We start from the raw sequence: 18657 nt of genomic DNA on the forward strand, positions 1-18657 counted from the left end.
ACCCCGCTGTACTCTTTCACCACAACTTTCTCTCACTCTATCTTCCTGCTTCTGTTGGTACAACAGGGCCAGCCTTGTCACACTCTGTGTCATGCTGAATCTCCCCCGAGAACTATGTTAAGGGTACACGTGCCTGTGGAGTGCTCAACCACTTGCACGTTAATTTCACAAGCAGGCTGTTCCATTGATTGGATCAACTGGAACCCTTGTCGTTGTAACTGACGGAGTGCCACCACCACCATACCCACAGCAGGATTGTTAATGCTGCTCCACCTGCAAGAGCCCTGTGCTGGCACCACGTAAAAAGCATCTATGCTGGCACCATGTAAAAAATTCCCATGCTTACACTACATAATAGCACCCATGCCAGTGTCACATAAAAGCACTTGTGCTGGTGCCATGTAAAAAGTACCCAGCATGCTCTGTAAAGTGGTTGGTGTTAGGAAGGGCATCCAGACACAGAAATATGGGTGCAGCTCTCCTGCTTGCCAACTCTGGTCCAACCCATGCCAGCACGGAAAACAGACATTAAATGATGAAGATATATAGATATATATCACTGCACATAGACTACAGTTACCATTTAATAAAACACTAGTAATAACCTATTTATTTAGTTCATACGTCACACAGTTGTAATACTAACCCTATGAGCAGTTGCTGGGCCCCAGAGCAAGATTGCCTTAGCAAGATTGCCTTAGCAAGATTGCCTTAGCAAGAGAGACAACTCTGCTTGCTTGAGTAAAATATAATCCAAAGTGAGCCAACAAGAGAGGCTAAATGCAACTACTCACTTTGCTAGAAATCACAGCCAAATGCCTTCAAATCACACCTGACTGTCTTTAAAAATGGATAATACAGTCCTAGGTATATATAAATGTTGGTTATGGGTGGAACTTCTTTAAATATAGATCTAATCAATCAGACTAATCTGGGATAACACAGCAGCAATAGCTATTATCACACAATTTTTGTCCTTGGGTAGCAACTGTTATTTCCTATTTGCTTACTCCTAGAAAGAATGAAAAATAGCTAATATATTTCCTTCAAACTTTGCATTTTTTACATTTATTCAAAAACCAAAGAATCCCTCTCAACACATGACTATGATGCTCCCCCACTACTCCTGCTCATGATCAGAGATGCACATATCGTCAGCCATTAAGGGATATGCTCAAGTGGTTAAGATCAAGCAACAGGTAAACAAATCTGTGGTACTGAGTAGAATATTTGCTATAACAATATTTCTGCTTCAGCAACTCAGCACTGAACCTGTTTGAAATGTAAAGGAAAATAGGTCAGTTTCAAAACATTGATGTCCAGGCCACAAAGGCAAAGTTTGAAGGGAATAGTAGTCATTTCCTTTGATTTTTAGATAGAAGCAAATAGGCAATAAGATTTACTGATCAAAGACAAAACAAAAATAATAATAATTTTGTTTCAGAGTGATTCCTTTCAGCCCAGTTTTTAGTTTTGTTTTTTCTTATGAGCATGATTTTCCATGCTAATGATAAAATAGAAATCATTCTTCACAGTAGAAATATTCTATAGTAGATTTTTTTAAAAATATGTATTCTGTAAAGAATGACTTTACCATGAAACCATTCTTCTATTTTCTTCGTTTCAGGATTTAAACCAACTTCTTTGGGCCGTTCTTCTTCCTTAAACCATTTAATCACAGCATTTCTGTTCTTTGGTGTAGCCGGTTTTTTATTAACCCCAGAAGATTTGACACTGGAACCAAGACTGTTTGTGGCATTGTTGATATGTGTTCTGTAAAAAATAAAATTCAATGAATTTGACTAATGTTTTGATACTATGTGAGGGTGGAATTTAATTTTTATTTTGGAATTTGTTAAAGTTTGTCATCTCTGGTGAAGTTGCTTATTTATGGCAACTAGAGAACAATAGCATCTTTTTTTATTTCATTTTTGGATTTGGTTTGCAAGATTCTTTATGTGAGTTCATGTGTCGAAGCATATTCTGTTGTGTCTGAGGAAAATCAGAACTATTGAAAAGGTTGCAAGATGCAACGAAAATTTTAGAAAAATAAAAAATAAATAAGTGGAAATTTTACCAGTGGGTGTGTTAAATTATAAAGCACCAAAAGAGAATGACTCTCCCCAGACACAACAGAATAACATCTTTGATTAAGGGCAATATCTGATCCACTGCATTTATGACAGCAGGAGTGACAAGGAAGTGTCTGTAATTTGTGGCAAAACAAATATCAAAAGAGACTTCATTCAATATGTACTGGTTTTCATTTTTTTTCTTTTTGCTAGTTAATATTGATTCCTTAACTGATGTACATCAATAAAATGCACACACACAAACAAACAACAGGAGTAGCTTCTGTACAATTTTAGCCAACCAAATTCCACTCACAACTTAATGGTGAAACCAAAGTTAAACTGGAAAATACCTGTCCAAACTGTCACACAATGGAATTGCCACCACACATTTTGCCCAGTGAGCTAACAATTCTGCCAGCTTGCCACAACAACAACAATGATAAATAATGACTGATATATACATACATATATATATATATATATATATATATATATATATATATATATATATATATATATATATATATATATATATATATTGCTAAATTGCTTTAGTAACTTTACAGAAGTTGTGATGTCCATGTGGTTTTTCTAAAGACACTAGCAGTGCAAGTGAATTTAAGCAACACAGTAATAGGTGAAGGTAATGCCCTTACATAATAAGACTATCTGTTGGTCAATAATGATGAAGTGTATGTTGTGGAAATGGAGAAAGGATGATGGCAGTGACTGGGCTTTGTAACTGTTTTGTCTACTGTATTTGTAAGTAAAACAAGTTTCTTAAACTGTTTGGTGCTTTCAATAGTCAATACCATAGCTTCTGTCTGTTTCATGGAAAATTAGGTAAATGAGAAGCAAGTATTTCTCCAGTTAGGTTCCTGATCAATCTGATAAACACTCACAAATAACCTGGTAAATATCTATGAGAATCATGTAAATCGAAGCATCTAGAATTAAGGGCATTGTTGAAATAAACAGTAGGATTTAATGAAAATGAAATGTGCCAACTTTATATCAAAAGCATTGAACTGGAAATTCAACATGTTATCTCCTCAGCCATTTCCCTTCCACTACTTTTCTTTCCAATTTCTGGACATGTGTGATAAATTTATATATCAATTAACAGAATAAACATAATTAAACTTGTAGCTTGGATAAAACATAAGAAAGATATTGAGTAAAACATTTCCACAAACATTAACTTTAAGGTTATCTACTCTGGCCAGTTGTAGGTTTCCTGAAAGAAAACTACTTCACCTACATTATTTGATACCCTTAAGTAACCAGGCTAAATGATGGAAGACAGAACTTCAATGAATTTTTCTTCGTGCCTCACTTTTTGTTGTTTGTTTTTTTTATAATTTCACTCTTTCAGCATTTTATAATGAATAAAAAAAAACAAAACATATTGCACTTTAGCCCTAAACAATAACTGAGACACGGTAAAAAAAAAAAAAAAACCGTCTTGTGCAAGACATCTAACCCTAGACCAAGTGGTCAGTTATGTTGTTGAACCCTAGATCAGCCCTGATCAAGCAGGCCTACGATTGAAAAACATTCCAACTTGAACATCCTATCTTGTGTTTCCAAACATAACATATCCAGGATTTCATTATCTAATGTGCCATTTCATTTTTTTGTTTTAAATAGTAGGGTGTAATTTCAGAGAGAGATTTCACTGATGGTTTTATCAGATCAATCATAAGATAGATTATTTTTCTCCTTCTAATATAAATAAGGGAGAGGATTCCTTTTTAAATTCATTATGTGCAACAGAAGCAGCATTAGAATAAATTAGCCATCTATGTACCATACGGCAAATACATCATGGAATGCCAAATTAACTATGGCATTGATCTAGTACATGCATAAATGATATAGTATATTCATAAGAAATATTATCTCCAGACAAATACCACAGTTATTTTGGCTTTCGATGATGTACATACATTAAGTATGATATACAGATTGCTATTTTTTTAAAACTTTTTTTTAATGCAGTGTTAAATAAATCAAAAGAAAAGAATGTAATTTCAGTGCTCTGGACTTCTTGCTTCCTCTTCCACCTCATCATCATCATTATCATCAGTGTGCTGGTGCCATTGGTCAGTGCTCTGAGTAAAAAAAAACATTTATAAAAGATACATACAGCACAGAAAACAATACTTGCTTCGGAGGAATTGGTGGGAGATCTTCAGACAAAGATGAGCTGCTGCCTTTTGACATAGATTTCTGTGATCGTCTATGTTCTTCTCGGGCTCGTCGTACTATTTCCTTCAATTGAACCTCAGCCTCTCGTGATTTTTTCTCTAAAATATATGACAAAAATAACAACAATAATAATTTTTAATTTAGGCACAAAGCCAGCAGTTTTGCATGAAGGGGTTTATTTGATTATATCAACCCTGGTATTCGACTGGTACCCTATTTTATCAACTCTAGAAAGATGGATAACAAAGTTGACTTTGTCAGGATTAGAACTCAGAATGCAAAGAGACAGAACAAATACTACAAAGTATTTTTTTTCCAACACTAACAACTCTGCCAATCCACAACAACCAACAACAACAATAATAAGAGCACTCAGAAAGCACAAACGTCCACCAAGGCAACACCAACGTCTTCTCAATGATTAGCCAGAGATGATTTTTAAAACGAGAATATCTGAAATAAACTCAACTGCTCTCACAAACGAGAACACTAAAATTGAAGCTGACCACTCTCAAAAATTAAGTAAAAACAAAGGAAAAATAATTCAGAATCCTTGTCCGGTATCGGATTGATCCCAAAATCTAATCGTTTCATGCCAGTCATGAGGTCAAACATTCCTGAAAGTTTTATCTGAATCCATCCAGCAGTTCTTAAGATATCTTGTCCATGGACAAACAAACAATACCTCCACCTTTGCTAAAGTGGAGGTAATAATAATAATAATAATAATAATAATAATAATAATAATAATAATAATAATAATAATAATAATAATAATAATAATAATAATAATAATAATAATAATAATAATAATAATTGGACAAAGAGGAGGAGGAGAAATCAGATGACAACAACATAGTCAATAAAGAGAGAAAAATGTATTACTTAATCCCTATTACTTGCCCCGTTTAATACTAGAATGGTAGGCAAAGAATATCAGATAATATTAAAAAGAAAACCCAAAATCAGAAGTACAAAATTCAGATAACTTCGAATTACCATAAAGGTGTTGTTGTTATCCCAACTGCAATAGGAGCTTCAGAGACTAGAAATAGCAAAAAACTGAGATTATTGGTTGCAGATGATGGATATCAGGGTAGATTTCTTGATTCTATAAAAAGCTTGAACAAAGCTACAGATGTAAGCCTTACTCCCATCGACTTCTTTTCCTCATAAGTTTTAAAAAAATGGATATGTTTTAATAAAATTTTCAACAAATATGTTTCACATGGTGTAGATTATGATTATATTGGAATTTGATGTGCAAAAAAATGGAAGGTAGGGATAATTCACACACCTCATCAAAATATATGAAGAAACAGCTGAGGTATTTGAATTATCAAATGCTCAATCACAATATTTTTTTTTTACACAATTCCGACATAATCTACACCATCTGAAACATTTGTAGAAAATTTTACTAAAATTTCCAGTTTTTAGAAAGTTATGAAGAAACGAAATCAGGACAGACACACACACATCTGTAATTATGCCAAAGTATTTTACCTTGATACAAAAACCATAAGAAATGAGCTAGATATCTAAGGTTGCAGGATATATCTAGCCTTGAGCTATCTGTTCTGGTTCTGGTTACTAAGTTCAAGTCCTTCCACTTGTCACTGAAGCACAAAAAAGGTGGGGTGACAATCAACAGTCAGCGCTTGAAAAACCAATGGAAACAGTTTATTCAGTTCAACCAGAAGATCAATTTGTGATGTGGTGTGGTGTGACAATGCAATTCAACGAAAAGATTATCATGTGGAAGAATTTGTGTTTATGTCGAGGGCATCCCTTTCATTTGTCAGTTCAACTTACAGAAACATACTCACCTTGTTCTTTCCAAGTTGCTTCAATTTCTTTATTGTCTTCAGTACTGTCCTTTTCTAGAATGCTTCTCATTTTACGCCAAGATGTATAAAGTTCAGCACTTCGACGATTCTTCAACTTTAAGGAATTTTCTCGACAATACTTTAGACCTTTTTCTTCTTTATCCTAAGATATATCAATAGAAAAATAAAATCAGTAAAATCAGTAGAAACATAAGAAAATTTTCTTCTGTTTGTCTCATTATGCATGCAAATACATACATATGTTTTTCTTTTGTTATTTTCAGTCATTCAACTGTGGTCATGCTGTAACACAGCTTATGAGAGTATAGTCAATTGCATCAACATCCCAATATTTCTTTTATCAACTCCAGAAAGATGAAAGTTAAAGTAAACCTGGGTGAAATAAAAACTGAGAACATGAAACTGAAAACATAATTATACTACCAAGTATTAGATTGGAAAGCAAGGCCTATTGCATCACTTTGGGGGTATTTTTTTCAATACTTATAGTAAAACAAGCATCAATTTTTACATTCTAATTTTTTCTTTTTATTTCTCTGCAGATTTCTTTATACCATTACATCATAGTGGTTAAAATTTGTGTTAATTTCACTCTTTTAAAATGAGCTAAGATCAGACCTGTATCAGGCACTAAATGCTGTGTGAATTCAAAAGGAGTTCTTCAGTAACAAAAGCAGCAAGAAATATTTGTTCTGTCTATGGAAATGAAGCTTTAGTGTCCAGGCATGCTAATGATAGTTTGGCCAGTTTCACTTGGAAAATTTTTATCTTGGCGATTTCCCTCAATCTGGACAACCAGGCTCTGTCAATACTGGGCTTCTGAAAATATATTTGAGGAAAATCCAAAGCAAACTGCACTTAAATCATAAAACACCTTCATGAACTAAGGAAAGTGTCTAAACTTGGTCAGTGGATCCCTCATCAATTGAAAGCTTCTTCAGCTTAATCAAAGATTTGTCCTCTGATTATCATTGAAGAATAGACTTGCTACCAAAACTTTCTTCAGAAGAGTCATCACAAGTGATGAAAAGTGAGTTTTCTATAACCATATCCAAAGAAAACAACAATGGTTAGCACCCAGTGAATAAAGAGAATCCAACCCCAAAGCAGAACCACAACCAAAAAGCATTATGCTCTGTGTTTGGTGGGATATGAAGGGTGTTGTCTATGATAAAATCTTGAATCAAAATGGCACAGCTAATGAAGTGAAGTATTGTCATCAAATGGAAGCATTGCCAAAAATTCACAGAGAAAGTGCACATCATTGGTCAATCATGAGGTGGTATTGCTCTTGCGTTATAATGCAAGACCACATATTGCCCAGGTCACTAAAGAAAACATCATAGCAATAAATGTAGAAATTTTGCTGCATTCTCCTTACTTTCCTGACCTTACTCCATCTGACTATCATCTTTTCACTTGTAACATTATTTAGAGACAAAATAGTTTATTAATTGTGAAGTGGTTAAAACTGATATTGTAGTTTCTTTGCTTTGAAACCAGACGAATTTTAAGCTGAAGAATCAACAATTTGCCAAATAGATGGGGTTAATTTATCAATAATGATGGGAAATATTATCTTGGATTAATTATATCAATTAAATCCAAAGAAGCACTTGTTTCTTTCCCATCTTGAAATGCAACAGAACTTTCTTTCCAGCCTAATATTTTGTCTACCATTCTATCAATTCCACTATCCATCAGCCACGCACACGCACACGCACACACACACACACACACACACATATTTATTCATTTCCCACTAATTCCTAACTCATTTTCCCTTTGAAGATGAAATAGATTCTGGCAGCAAACCACTTGCACACTTATTCTTGAAATAGCTGTAAGGGACTACCTGCACGTTTTCCTCCTCCTTAAGATTCTACCTCTGATGACCTGCCTTAACTTACTGGCTAATATCAATAATATAGACTTATAACTGTTCTGAGAGAATACAAGTATATATCACAATCATTATAAACATTCCTCAACTAATCTTTTATTGATCTCTTGTGATTTAAACTACTGTAACAGTCATTTCTACCCTCAGGTTGTATCAATGTATAACTATCATAATCTGACCTGATAATAGTTGTTTGCCTGTCTGTACCTTTACTCTTTATTGTTTGCGTTTGTGCGTATGTGCATATATATATATATATATATATATATATATATATATTAGTATTATTAATATTACACAAAAGAAGAGAGAAGATGGAGATGAGATTAATAAAAGTTTATTAACATTGACAAGACCAAGCCTACAATGCACACACACACACACACACACACACACACACAGTCTAAAGAATCAATCATAAATTGTTTCAGTTAAGTATTTTTCACCAAAGTGTCATCAAATGTTGATGGGACTACAGCCCATCATTGATAAGGCCATGAAAGGTTGAAATCATGTGATCTGGTGGTTTCAACACTTGACATGGTGGTAATTTATCTCCCTGCTAGCAATATAAACAAGAATACATTTTGTACCAAAAACCAATGAGAAAGTTTCTCTCGTAGTAACTACCGCAGTATAATTTGTTCCAACAGAAGATCCACATTTGAGTGGGGATAAATAGTACCTCTTGGTATTAATACTGCCTCTGTTGCTAATAAATATTTTTTAACAAAATAAATAAATATTTTTGAAGTCAATAAAATATATGAATATCAAGAAACACTTCAAGTAAATCAGTTTATAGTTTGGTATGTTGAAGGGAAGGCTATAGTAGTTGTGACCAATGGGCAATAAAAACAAAAGAGTTGAGAAGGTTTATTAGATACAAGTCTACGATATCAAAAGTAATAACAATAGCTTAGCAAGTTCCAAGTATCTTATAAACGGATTTTTACAATGTTTATATATGTATATATAAAAGGTGTTGATGGTATCTGAGGACATTTAGTTATCAACATATTACTGATTCACAGATATACAATTAAAAACTATTTATTTATTTCAGATCCGCTGTTACAGATAAAATATGAGAGGGGTGTTGGAACAAAATATGAAGGAAATAGAGGAGGGAGCGGACTGAGAAAAATATGGTCCAAGATGATGGAGAAGGAAATGAGGGCAATGGGGTGTTTGAGGGGAATGTAAAGGATAATACAAAATGGAGAAGACTGTCGTGGGGCCTGCAAAGCTAACGCCTACTTTAGCAGGGGAATGGCCTTAACGTGTTTGTTGCTGTTGAATTCTGAATTCAAATCCTGCAGAGGTTCATTTTTACCTCTCATGCAGACAAAATGTTATTAAAAAAAAATGCAGTCATTGGAGTCAGATGGATTCAAAAGCATCGTTCATAATTCATCAGTCAACTTGAAGTTATCACAGGAGACATTTCTGCAAGGTGCTGTGCAATAGGGTTGAACCACAAATCTCATGGTTTACAAAAACATACTTTTTTACCATACATCAGCCATATCCGCATGTCCATATTAAACACCATTTTCTATTCCTTAAAAAAAACATTTAAATATCTTAAATTCTAAGCTGACCTTTTTAATTTGTTTCATCTTTTGTTTGACTAATTTCAACAAGGACATAAAGATAAAGGAAATTGTTGCGACACTCACTTGAAGTTCTTTTAATCTGTCTTCTTCTCCCTGGCGTTCTTTTTCCCTTTCTTGTTCAATTTTATCAGCTATCAGCCGAACCTCTTTCAATGACTGATACAAAGCAGCTTCATCTTCTTTGCGTCTGCAAGAAAGACACAGTGACAACGGTTAATTTCATGATTAACAGACATACTTTAAAAATCATGTACAATACACTACCATGTAGGATATATTACCAGGCAAATTGCACTTCTCCATTTTGGGGGCTTAAATGGTCTTAAAACCTTGTAGTAGGAATATTGGCGGATAGACGGTGCACCCACTAACTAAACAGTAGTCACAGCCCAGCAAAGACCAATGGCTGCACAAAGATATCATGCAGCTGCCTCAGTCTGTTGTCATCGCTGATGCACACATCTCACACAAACTATTGAACAGCTTTACTTTGTTTCAATATCATTTTTCTGTTGTTCATCACAATGACAACATTTTTGTTAACAAATATTTGTATTTGGAACTTTACATAGAATTTTGTTCTTCCATCTCTTAACCAAACCAAAATAACTTTATGCTACGACTTGATAATATGAATAATAGTGTTGAACAACTGGTACAAGACGAGATAAGCTAATATACATCAACATATTAGTTTTTGTTGAAAAGGATGTGAAGTAAAGTCAACCTTGGAGTTCAAATTCCACCAAGGTTGACCTTTGCCTTTCATCTTTTTGGGGTCAATAAACGAAGTACCAGTTGAGTACTAAGGGTGATATGACTGCCCCCCCCCTCTCCCAAACTTGCTGGCCTTATGTCAAAATTTAAAATCAATATTCTATTTAATATACGATATCTTCATATGTAATAAAAAAAAATTATCTAAAAATAATAAAACTCAATCATTACATTATTGTTTTTTCTTAATGAGTGCAGGAAAAACTTTATGGCTCAACGACATGTATTCTATGCATCCCTAATTTTAATCTAAATTTTGACGAAAAAAATGCATATTAAACCTAGAGATTTACTGTATATCTAAAGACATATATTGTTCTTCTAATCAATGTAATGAGGAATAAATAAAACCTCAATATTTGTATGCTTATCCTCACTTATGGTCATGAATGCTGAGTAATAACTGAAAGAGTAAGATACAAGCGGCTAAAATGGGGTTCCTTTAAAGGATCTCTGGAACAACATTACTTGAAAATCTGCTCAGGGATCAGAGAGTTTCTCTAGGTTGAGCTGCTACTTCTCTGCACTGAAAGGTCACAGCTCCAATACTACAGATATAATTTGAATGTTGCAGGAAAGAATTGCAACACAGATTTTTCAAGCCAACTGGCAGGAGACCTAGGGGTAGACCAAGAATGAGATGGTTGGATTATATCCATACTCTTGGTTAATCATGCTTGAGAATCCAGTCAGAAAGTGTAATGATAACTGCTTCTGGTAGGATCCTACAAAGGAGGTGCCTGAGGATTCTAGTCCCATGACCATCCCAGGAATAGTGGGCAGAGAATATGGATGGGTGAATAATCAACAAAAGTAATCATCATCATCTATCAAGTAATGGGTAAACTTAGAAACAATCAATGACATTTGGTATTAAAGTAGAGCAATTGTGACCTTTTCTGTAAGTGACTTTCATGATTATATTTCTCATAAAAAACACATTACTTATGTTTCAATGAATGTTGAAATAACCAGGCATTTGGAGGAATATAGTTAAATAACTAAATTTTCATTATCAATCTGGTGCTTGAAACAAAGTTCTGGTATAAACTATACTCTTTTACTCTTTTACATGTTTCAGTCATTAGACTGTGACCATGCTGGGACACAACCTTGAAGAATTTTTAGTCAAATGTATTTACCCCAGCACTGGTAGTTTTGTTAAAGCCTGGTATTTATTCTATTGATCTCTTTTGTGAAACTGTTCAGTTTCGGGGATATAAACACACCAGCACTGGCTGTCAAGCAGTGGAGTAGGGGGCCAAACAAAGACACACACACATGTAGATAGATAGATAGAGAGGGGGGGGGGAATAATTCATATAAACAGATAAAACCTTGGTTTTTAATGTACAAAATATATCAGGTCATTAAGAATGGAATGTCTGATTTTCTTATGCACCAAGTTTGACAGTTTTTAACTCTAATGTTTTATCCTGACAATTCTTTGTTTTACAACATTGAAGAGTTACATCATCACTTTTCGAAATGCAATTCATGGTATCTGATTATATTGTGAGTTTTCTCTTGTGAACACATGGACAGATAAAAAATTCATGTTGTTTATGAATATGAGTTATGTCGTGGAACCAATGCATCCCAGAAACATCAATGAGGTGTTTGGTGAAGATCTGGCGAATGAGCACACTGTATGTCGAGAAGTTCTGGTTTGGTGACTTTACCCTTGAAAATCAGCCCTGTGGTAGACCTGAGAACAAGGTGGATAATGATGAGCTAGAAACTGTAGTGGAAGCAGATACATCTCAAACTACAGATGAGTTAGCAGCAAGGTTTGATGTTTCGATTCCAACTGTATTGGACCCTCTGAAACAAATCAGGAAGGTAAAGAAGCTGGACAAGTGGGTACCACACAAACAGAACGAGCATCAAATGACACATTGTCTTGGAACTTGCTGTTCTTTGTTGTTTCAGCATAAAAGTGAACCGTTTTTGCATCATATTCTTATGTGTGATGAAAAATGGATTCTTTTCAACAATAGAAAATGTTCTACATGGTGGTTGGATAGAGATGAAGTGCCAAAAGACAATCCAAAAAAGAATAGTCACCAAAAAAAACTAATGGTGTCCGTTTGGTGGTCCAGCACTGGTGTCATCCACTACAGCTTCATGAGACCTGGTCAGTCAGTTACAGCAGATGTATACATCAACCAATTGGATGAAATGATGATGAGTGAACTTGCTACTAAACAACTAAGATTGGTCGATAGAGACAGGTCAATTCTCTTGCAAGACAATGCTCAACCAAAGAACGCTACTCAAGTTACAGGAACTGAACTTGGAAGTACTCTGTCATTTACCATATTCACCAGACCTTGCACCAACTGACTATCACGTTTTCCAGGCATTAAACAACTTTTTGCAAAAAAAAAAAACTTAAAATCTGAAGAAAATGCAAAAACTGCCTTTTGTGATTTCATCACCTCTTACTCTCCAGAATTCTTCGCTGCTGGCATAAATAAGCTACCGATGAAATGGCAAAATTGTGTTGATAATTTAGGTACATACTTTGATTAACTTTCAGTTCAAAATCAGACATTTCATTCTTAATGACCTGATATATACATGTATATGTGCACAAAGAGAAGGCAGATTCAAAATTTTCAGATGATAACCAAGTATAAATTTAAATATTTATAGAGCAAACTTACTCAGATTACATAGATTCAAAGAATTAGAGGGGAGACTTATTGTCTCCATATCTGCTCACTTAGATTCTCCTTATAGACACTCTTTACCCTGCTGACTTGGTCCTCAGTGAAGGTATCAGACTGTAAGTTCAGATCATTTGAGCACTACAAAGTGTTTTCTATATTCAGATTCTCTCAATCTCATCTGCTGACTCTTTCTTTCTCTCTCTTGCACACACACACTCACACACACACAAGCATGACAGGCTTCTTTCAGTTTTTGTCATCCAAATTCACTCACAAAGCTTTGGCTGGCCCAAGGTGTCACACAATGGGACTGAACCTGGAACTATGTGGTTGGGAAGCAAGCTTCCTACCATACAGCCATGCCTGCACCTATATATACACATATCTCAAAAATATGTTGATTGAAAAATACTAAAGAGTAATAGCAAAAAATTTATAATATTACCTGGAATTGGCTTTTGGTGATTCTAATGACATTTCATTCTCACTTCCTACTTGAAATCTTTCATTTTCAACAGACTTCAAGTCATCCTCTGAATATACTTGAATTCCCTTTAAAATCTACACTAACCGCATAAATTGTCTTCCCTCACTGAAACTGGTTAAGTGTGGTGGGCCCACTGATGATTAAGCTTTATTCTGATTAGCTAATCTATTTTTAGTATGAGTGGATTTGAACATCAGGTTTACCAATTCCTGTTATATTAGGAATTTGGCTGAATATCAAGTCTGAATTGTCAGTAATCTAGGAATAGAGCCTGAGAAAGTTACTAACAATACCACCTGATCTTTGAGAGCTTTCAGCAGAATTTGCCCTTTTGCAAGCATTTGTACCAGACTCCCCCAGCTCCCACGACAACAATTACACCAGGCCATCTGAGGGTGTTGCCCATGAAGATTATGAGTATTTCACCCAATTACTTGATTAAATTATTTATTTTTAAATGTTTTAATGTGCTAGGATATTTGTTTTACCACTTAGGTGAGAGAGAGGGGGCAGTACCCATAATGCTTTGCAGGTCCTCTTAAACTGGAGGAAGGGAGGAAGATATCCTCAAACTGGTGACCTGGTCTGAGTGTTTGCAACAGAGTAGACTTGACTAAAAACACTCAAGGACCAGGTGACGGGATTCGTTCAGACATTGGATTAAGTTTACTACCAACTCAGAATGCAAAGATCAAAACAAGTAACAAAAGACATCTTGTCAAACACTAACAATTCCTACGTTCACCTTCCTAGGCAGGTACTTTATTTATTGAACCCAGAAGAACGAGGGGTAAAATTAATCTCAGCAATATTTGAATTCAAAAGTCAACAACAGCAACAAGCACTTTAAGGCTATTTTCTCTGCTAAAGTAGGAGTTAGCTTTGCAGGCTTCATAACAGTTTTCTCTATTTTCTTTTATCCTTTACATCCATTGCCCTCATTTCCTTCTCCATCATTTTTAACCAAATCTTTCTCAGTCTGCTCCTTTCTCTACTTCCTTTACATTTCTGATGCTCCTCTCACTCATTCACTTTTTATAACTCCACAACACACGACTCGGCCATTTCATCTCATTTCTCTTCTCAACATCCATTATTAGCACTATTCTCATCATTCTTTATTCCCATCATTGGTCTATTCTCATTTTTCTCTATTCCTATCATTGGTCTATTCACATCAATTCCTATTCCCATCATTCTCACAAGCCAGAATAAACACCACAAAGTACTTCCTCTAACACTTCTATCAATTCTCTGCATTAAATGTTTTCAATCTGAAATGTTAGTCAATAACTTGTTTATTCAGTCTGATATTTCCATGCCATAGATTTGATCTAGCAGAACTGACCAGACCCAACAACAACTGTAACTTAAAAATGACTTACTTCAACTGGAATTCTCTCTCAATTCGTTCTTTTTCAAGTTTTTTCTTTTCTTCTTCCATTTTCTTTTTCAGCTCTAGCTCTTGTTTTATCCTGAACAGAAAAATAAAATTACGGAGGTGTACTTGCAAAGCAAGTGACATGATCTGAGATTGTGCTGAAACAAAAACAATTACAGCGTGGAAGGTGTTTATAAGCCATTTAAAAACACAAAAACCGCTAGATTTACTTCAACATTTAAATTTAATTTGTCAAGACAAAAATATTCTGACAAATTAAATTTAAATGTTGAAGAAAAATAAAAATATTTTATTAAAAGGAGTTGAGTGAATGAGAAGAGACAATGGTTGGTTAGTGAGTGAATGAATGAGTGAAGGAGGAAGGGGAGGGTGGGCATGCGGGCAAGACAGAGCTGAGTAACTGAGATGAGTGAGAGCAAATGGCCAAAATAATAGTGAGTGGCTGAAATAATTGAAGGAAAGAAAGGCAGTAGAGCTGAATGATGGTGAGAGAATGATGGTAGAGTTGAGTGAAACAAAGAGATAAGATACAGTTGAGTAATTGAGATGAGTGAAGGTGGAAAGAGTCAAAGGAGAGTTGAAAGACTGAAGTGAGAGAATGAGTGTGGAAGAAAGAGGTATGTTAGAGCTGATTGGAGGTATGAAAGAAAGAGCTAAGTCAAAGACGAGTGATAGAGTTGAGTGAGTGAGAGAGTGAAAGAGAGACACAAGTCAGAGTTGAGTGAGTGACTCTGCTGTGTGTGTTGACTAATAATGATAGTGATGTAAGATCAAAACTTACCTTAGTTCTTCTGCTTCTTTTTCTGCCTGTAAGGTGGCTTTTTCTTTGGCTTCGTGTTCTAGAATTTCTTCAATGTTAAGATCATCTGGATGTTGGCCCATCACCCACACCCAATCATTGCCATCTTTTCCTGAAAGGAATTCCACTTTCTTCTTCCCTGAATAATAATAATCAAACAATTATGATGAATTGAAGTAAGAAATACACAGATTGTGACCAATAAAGAAATTGGATATGATGCCAATAGTAATTGGTGCACTTGGAAGTATCAACACTAAACTATGAACATTGATCAACAGCATTGAATAGAAATGTAAAGATAGAAGACCTATAAAAATCATCATTGCTTGGAACTGCAAGAGTCCTCTGCAGGGTTCTTGAAGCATGATCAGTAAACAATGTCACCTTAGTCTATTGGCTATGGGTAGCTGATTCCATTATACCCAGCAAAATAAGCTGAGAGTTTTCATCAAATTGTTGTTGAGTCCTTGGTGACAGTGTCAGAAGGCATCAAGAGGAATATAAAGAAAATCAAAATAGAGTGTCCAGTGGAGCTGTTACAAAAAGTTTTCCCCCTTGGCACAGCCAGAATCATCAGGAAAGTATTAGTTGAAATAACAGATAGGCTGCAGGTAGCAAGTCCACTACACAAGCAAGACTCCAAGATTTCCAACAAAACCAGAGTTAACAATAATAATAACTGCCCTGATGTAGTACCAGATACTGGCTCTCATGGCTTTTGATCTTTGCTGATTGGAAGTGTTATGTTCAGGTTTTGTCTTGGTATAAAATACAGGCTACAGCAAATATTCTGCTCAATACCACAGATTTGCTTGTCAGTTGTTTGACCATAAACAGTTAAGCATGTCTTTTAGTGGCTAACAGTATGTGCATCTCTGATAATGTGCAGAAGTAGTGGAGGAGCATCATAGCCATGTCTTGAGAGGAGTTCTTTGGGGTTTGAATAATTCACCTCTGGAAACATGAGTGTTTTGTTCAACATACTAAAACAAACCTTATTCAGGGACCTTTTGAGCAAGATGGGCTACATAACCTGAATAAAATTCTAACTGGGTCCCACCTGCAAGGTCATGTGCTGTTTATTTTGATATGAGATCACCATGTCATGCACATGGCTGTGATGCACGTGCCTGGTGTACCCTTATCTGTCTAGGTAGTCGCAATGGGTATACTGGGCTTCATATATTTATACCCCAGTGTCACTGCTCTCTCACACAATAATACTACTACTAATAATAATAACTTCAAATTTTTGCACAAGGCCAGTAATTTTAGAGGGAGGGTGTAAGTCAAGTACATTGGCCCCAGTACTCATTGATTTTACTCATTTTAAAAAGTTGAAAGGCAAAGTTGACCATGGCAGAATTTGAATTCAGGCTGTAAAAAGCTGGAAGAAATGCTGCTAAGAATTTTGTTTAATGATTCTGCTAGCTTACCATCTTGATAATAATAATAACAATAATAATGATAATGGTTTCAAATTTTGGCACAAGGCCAGCAAGTTCATGTTTTTAAATTTTACATGTGAGATATGAGGGGTGGGGGAGAAAAACCTTAGTAGTGAAGTTCAAATATAGGATCGAGATAAAGAGAAAAATTACCCAGCCTGTAAACAAGAATATGTATCCAGACTGATCTTTACCTCACTTTCGCAGAATCCTTTGTACTGAAATGTGAACCTTAAGTGTAAAACAGAAGTAAAGAAAGCCCAAATGGGAGGGTGTAGTGAAAGCTCATCCTCTTCCTCTTTACACATTCACCACTATTATGGTGATAATTATCACACACACACACATTCACACCCTGACCCTCTATAAGAATGTAAACACCCACATACATGTTCATATATGCATACACATAGTCTGTACAGACATATGTTCACACCCATAGACCTTCAAATACTTGTGTGTAGCTAATGGGGAAGCTTCAGCATGGTCGCTTGACTTGCTAGAAATAGAAGCTAAATTTCCCTCAAATAAAAATCACACCCAACTATTTTAGAAGACAACATAGGAAAATAACATCCTGGGTTCCCTACACATAAGAAAACGGCAGGATGGTCATAGCTAGAATGCTTTTGATCAAATGTCTACTCAATCAAAGCTGACCTGGGGCTTTACAGCAGCAACAACAATAAATAACCACTACAATAGTAATAAAGTCCCAATTCTGTTAACAACCACTCACAACCTCCCTCTCACATCCATTGCCTCTATAGGTCACTTCTACAATTACATTGCTATTTACCCACTAGCTACACCTTTCTCTATTTCCCTCCACTACACACACACACACATTCATTCTTCTCCAAGACTAGCACCATTACTGCAGCTATTATCTATAATTTTGATCATCTAGATCTGCTAGAAATTGCAGTCAAAGTCACTTAAAAAAAAAATAATAATAATAATAATAAAGATAAGATAAAGGATAAAGAACCTTCCTGGGTCATGGAGACTCATAGGGTCAGTTTCTGGTTTCCATAATGTATATATTAGCCCCCTGGATGGGACGCCAGTCCATCACAGGATTACACATTTTTGCCAGCTGAATGGACTGGAGTAATGTGAAATGAAGTGTTTTGTTTAAGAACACAACTCATTGGAATTGAAACCACAATTTTATGATCATGAGTCCACTACCCTAACCACTAAGCTATGCATCTCCACATTATATTCAAAGAAAGAAAGAAAATGGTACATTGGATAATGTAGTCCTAGATATACATGAAATGCAGAGTGGTCATGGCTGGAATGTTTTATTTACCACTCAGCTTAATCAGGACCAACTTGAAGCTAAACAGCAACAATAAAAATTTGGTATAACCAACACAGCAACCATATTACCCCCCCCCCC

The 18657-nt window shown here is 35.3% G+C and overlaps 1 protein-coding gene across 1 annotated transcript in view; it reads right to left on the reverse strand.

Annotated features, from left to right (window-relative positions):
* LOC106876359 (SH2 domain-containing protein 4B) overlaps positions 1-18657 on the reverse strand; it is an 84708-nt gene that overhangs the window by 12358 nt on the left and 53693 nt on the right. Inside the window, exons 2-7 of the mRNA XM_014924862.2 lie at positions 15781-15937; positions 14983-15072; positions 9722-9845; positions 6116-6278; positions 4246-4384; positions 1595-1773 (exon numbers count right to left, since the gene is read on the reverse strand). Coding sequence (XP_014780348.2) covers positions 1595-1773; positions 4246-4384; positions 6116-6278; positions 9722-9845; positions 14983-15072; positions 15781-15881 — 796 coding nt within the window. The 5' untranslated portion in view covers positions 15882-15937. The remainder of the gene's footprint in view (positions 1-1594; positions 1774-4245; positions 4385-6115; positions 6279-9721; positions 9846-14982; positions 15073-15780; positions 15938-18657) is intronic.

The sequence above is a fragment of the Octopus bimaculoides genome, chromosome 24, assembly GCF_001194135.2.
Source record: "Octopus bimaculoides isolate UCB-OBI-ISO-001 chromosome 24, ASM119413v2, whole genome shotgun sequence".
Classification (NCBI taxonomy): domain Eukaryota; kingdom Metazoa; phylum Mollusca; class Cephalopoda; order Octopoda; family Octopodidae; genus Octopus; species Octopus bimaculoides.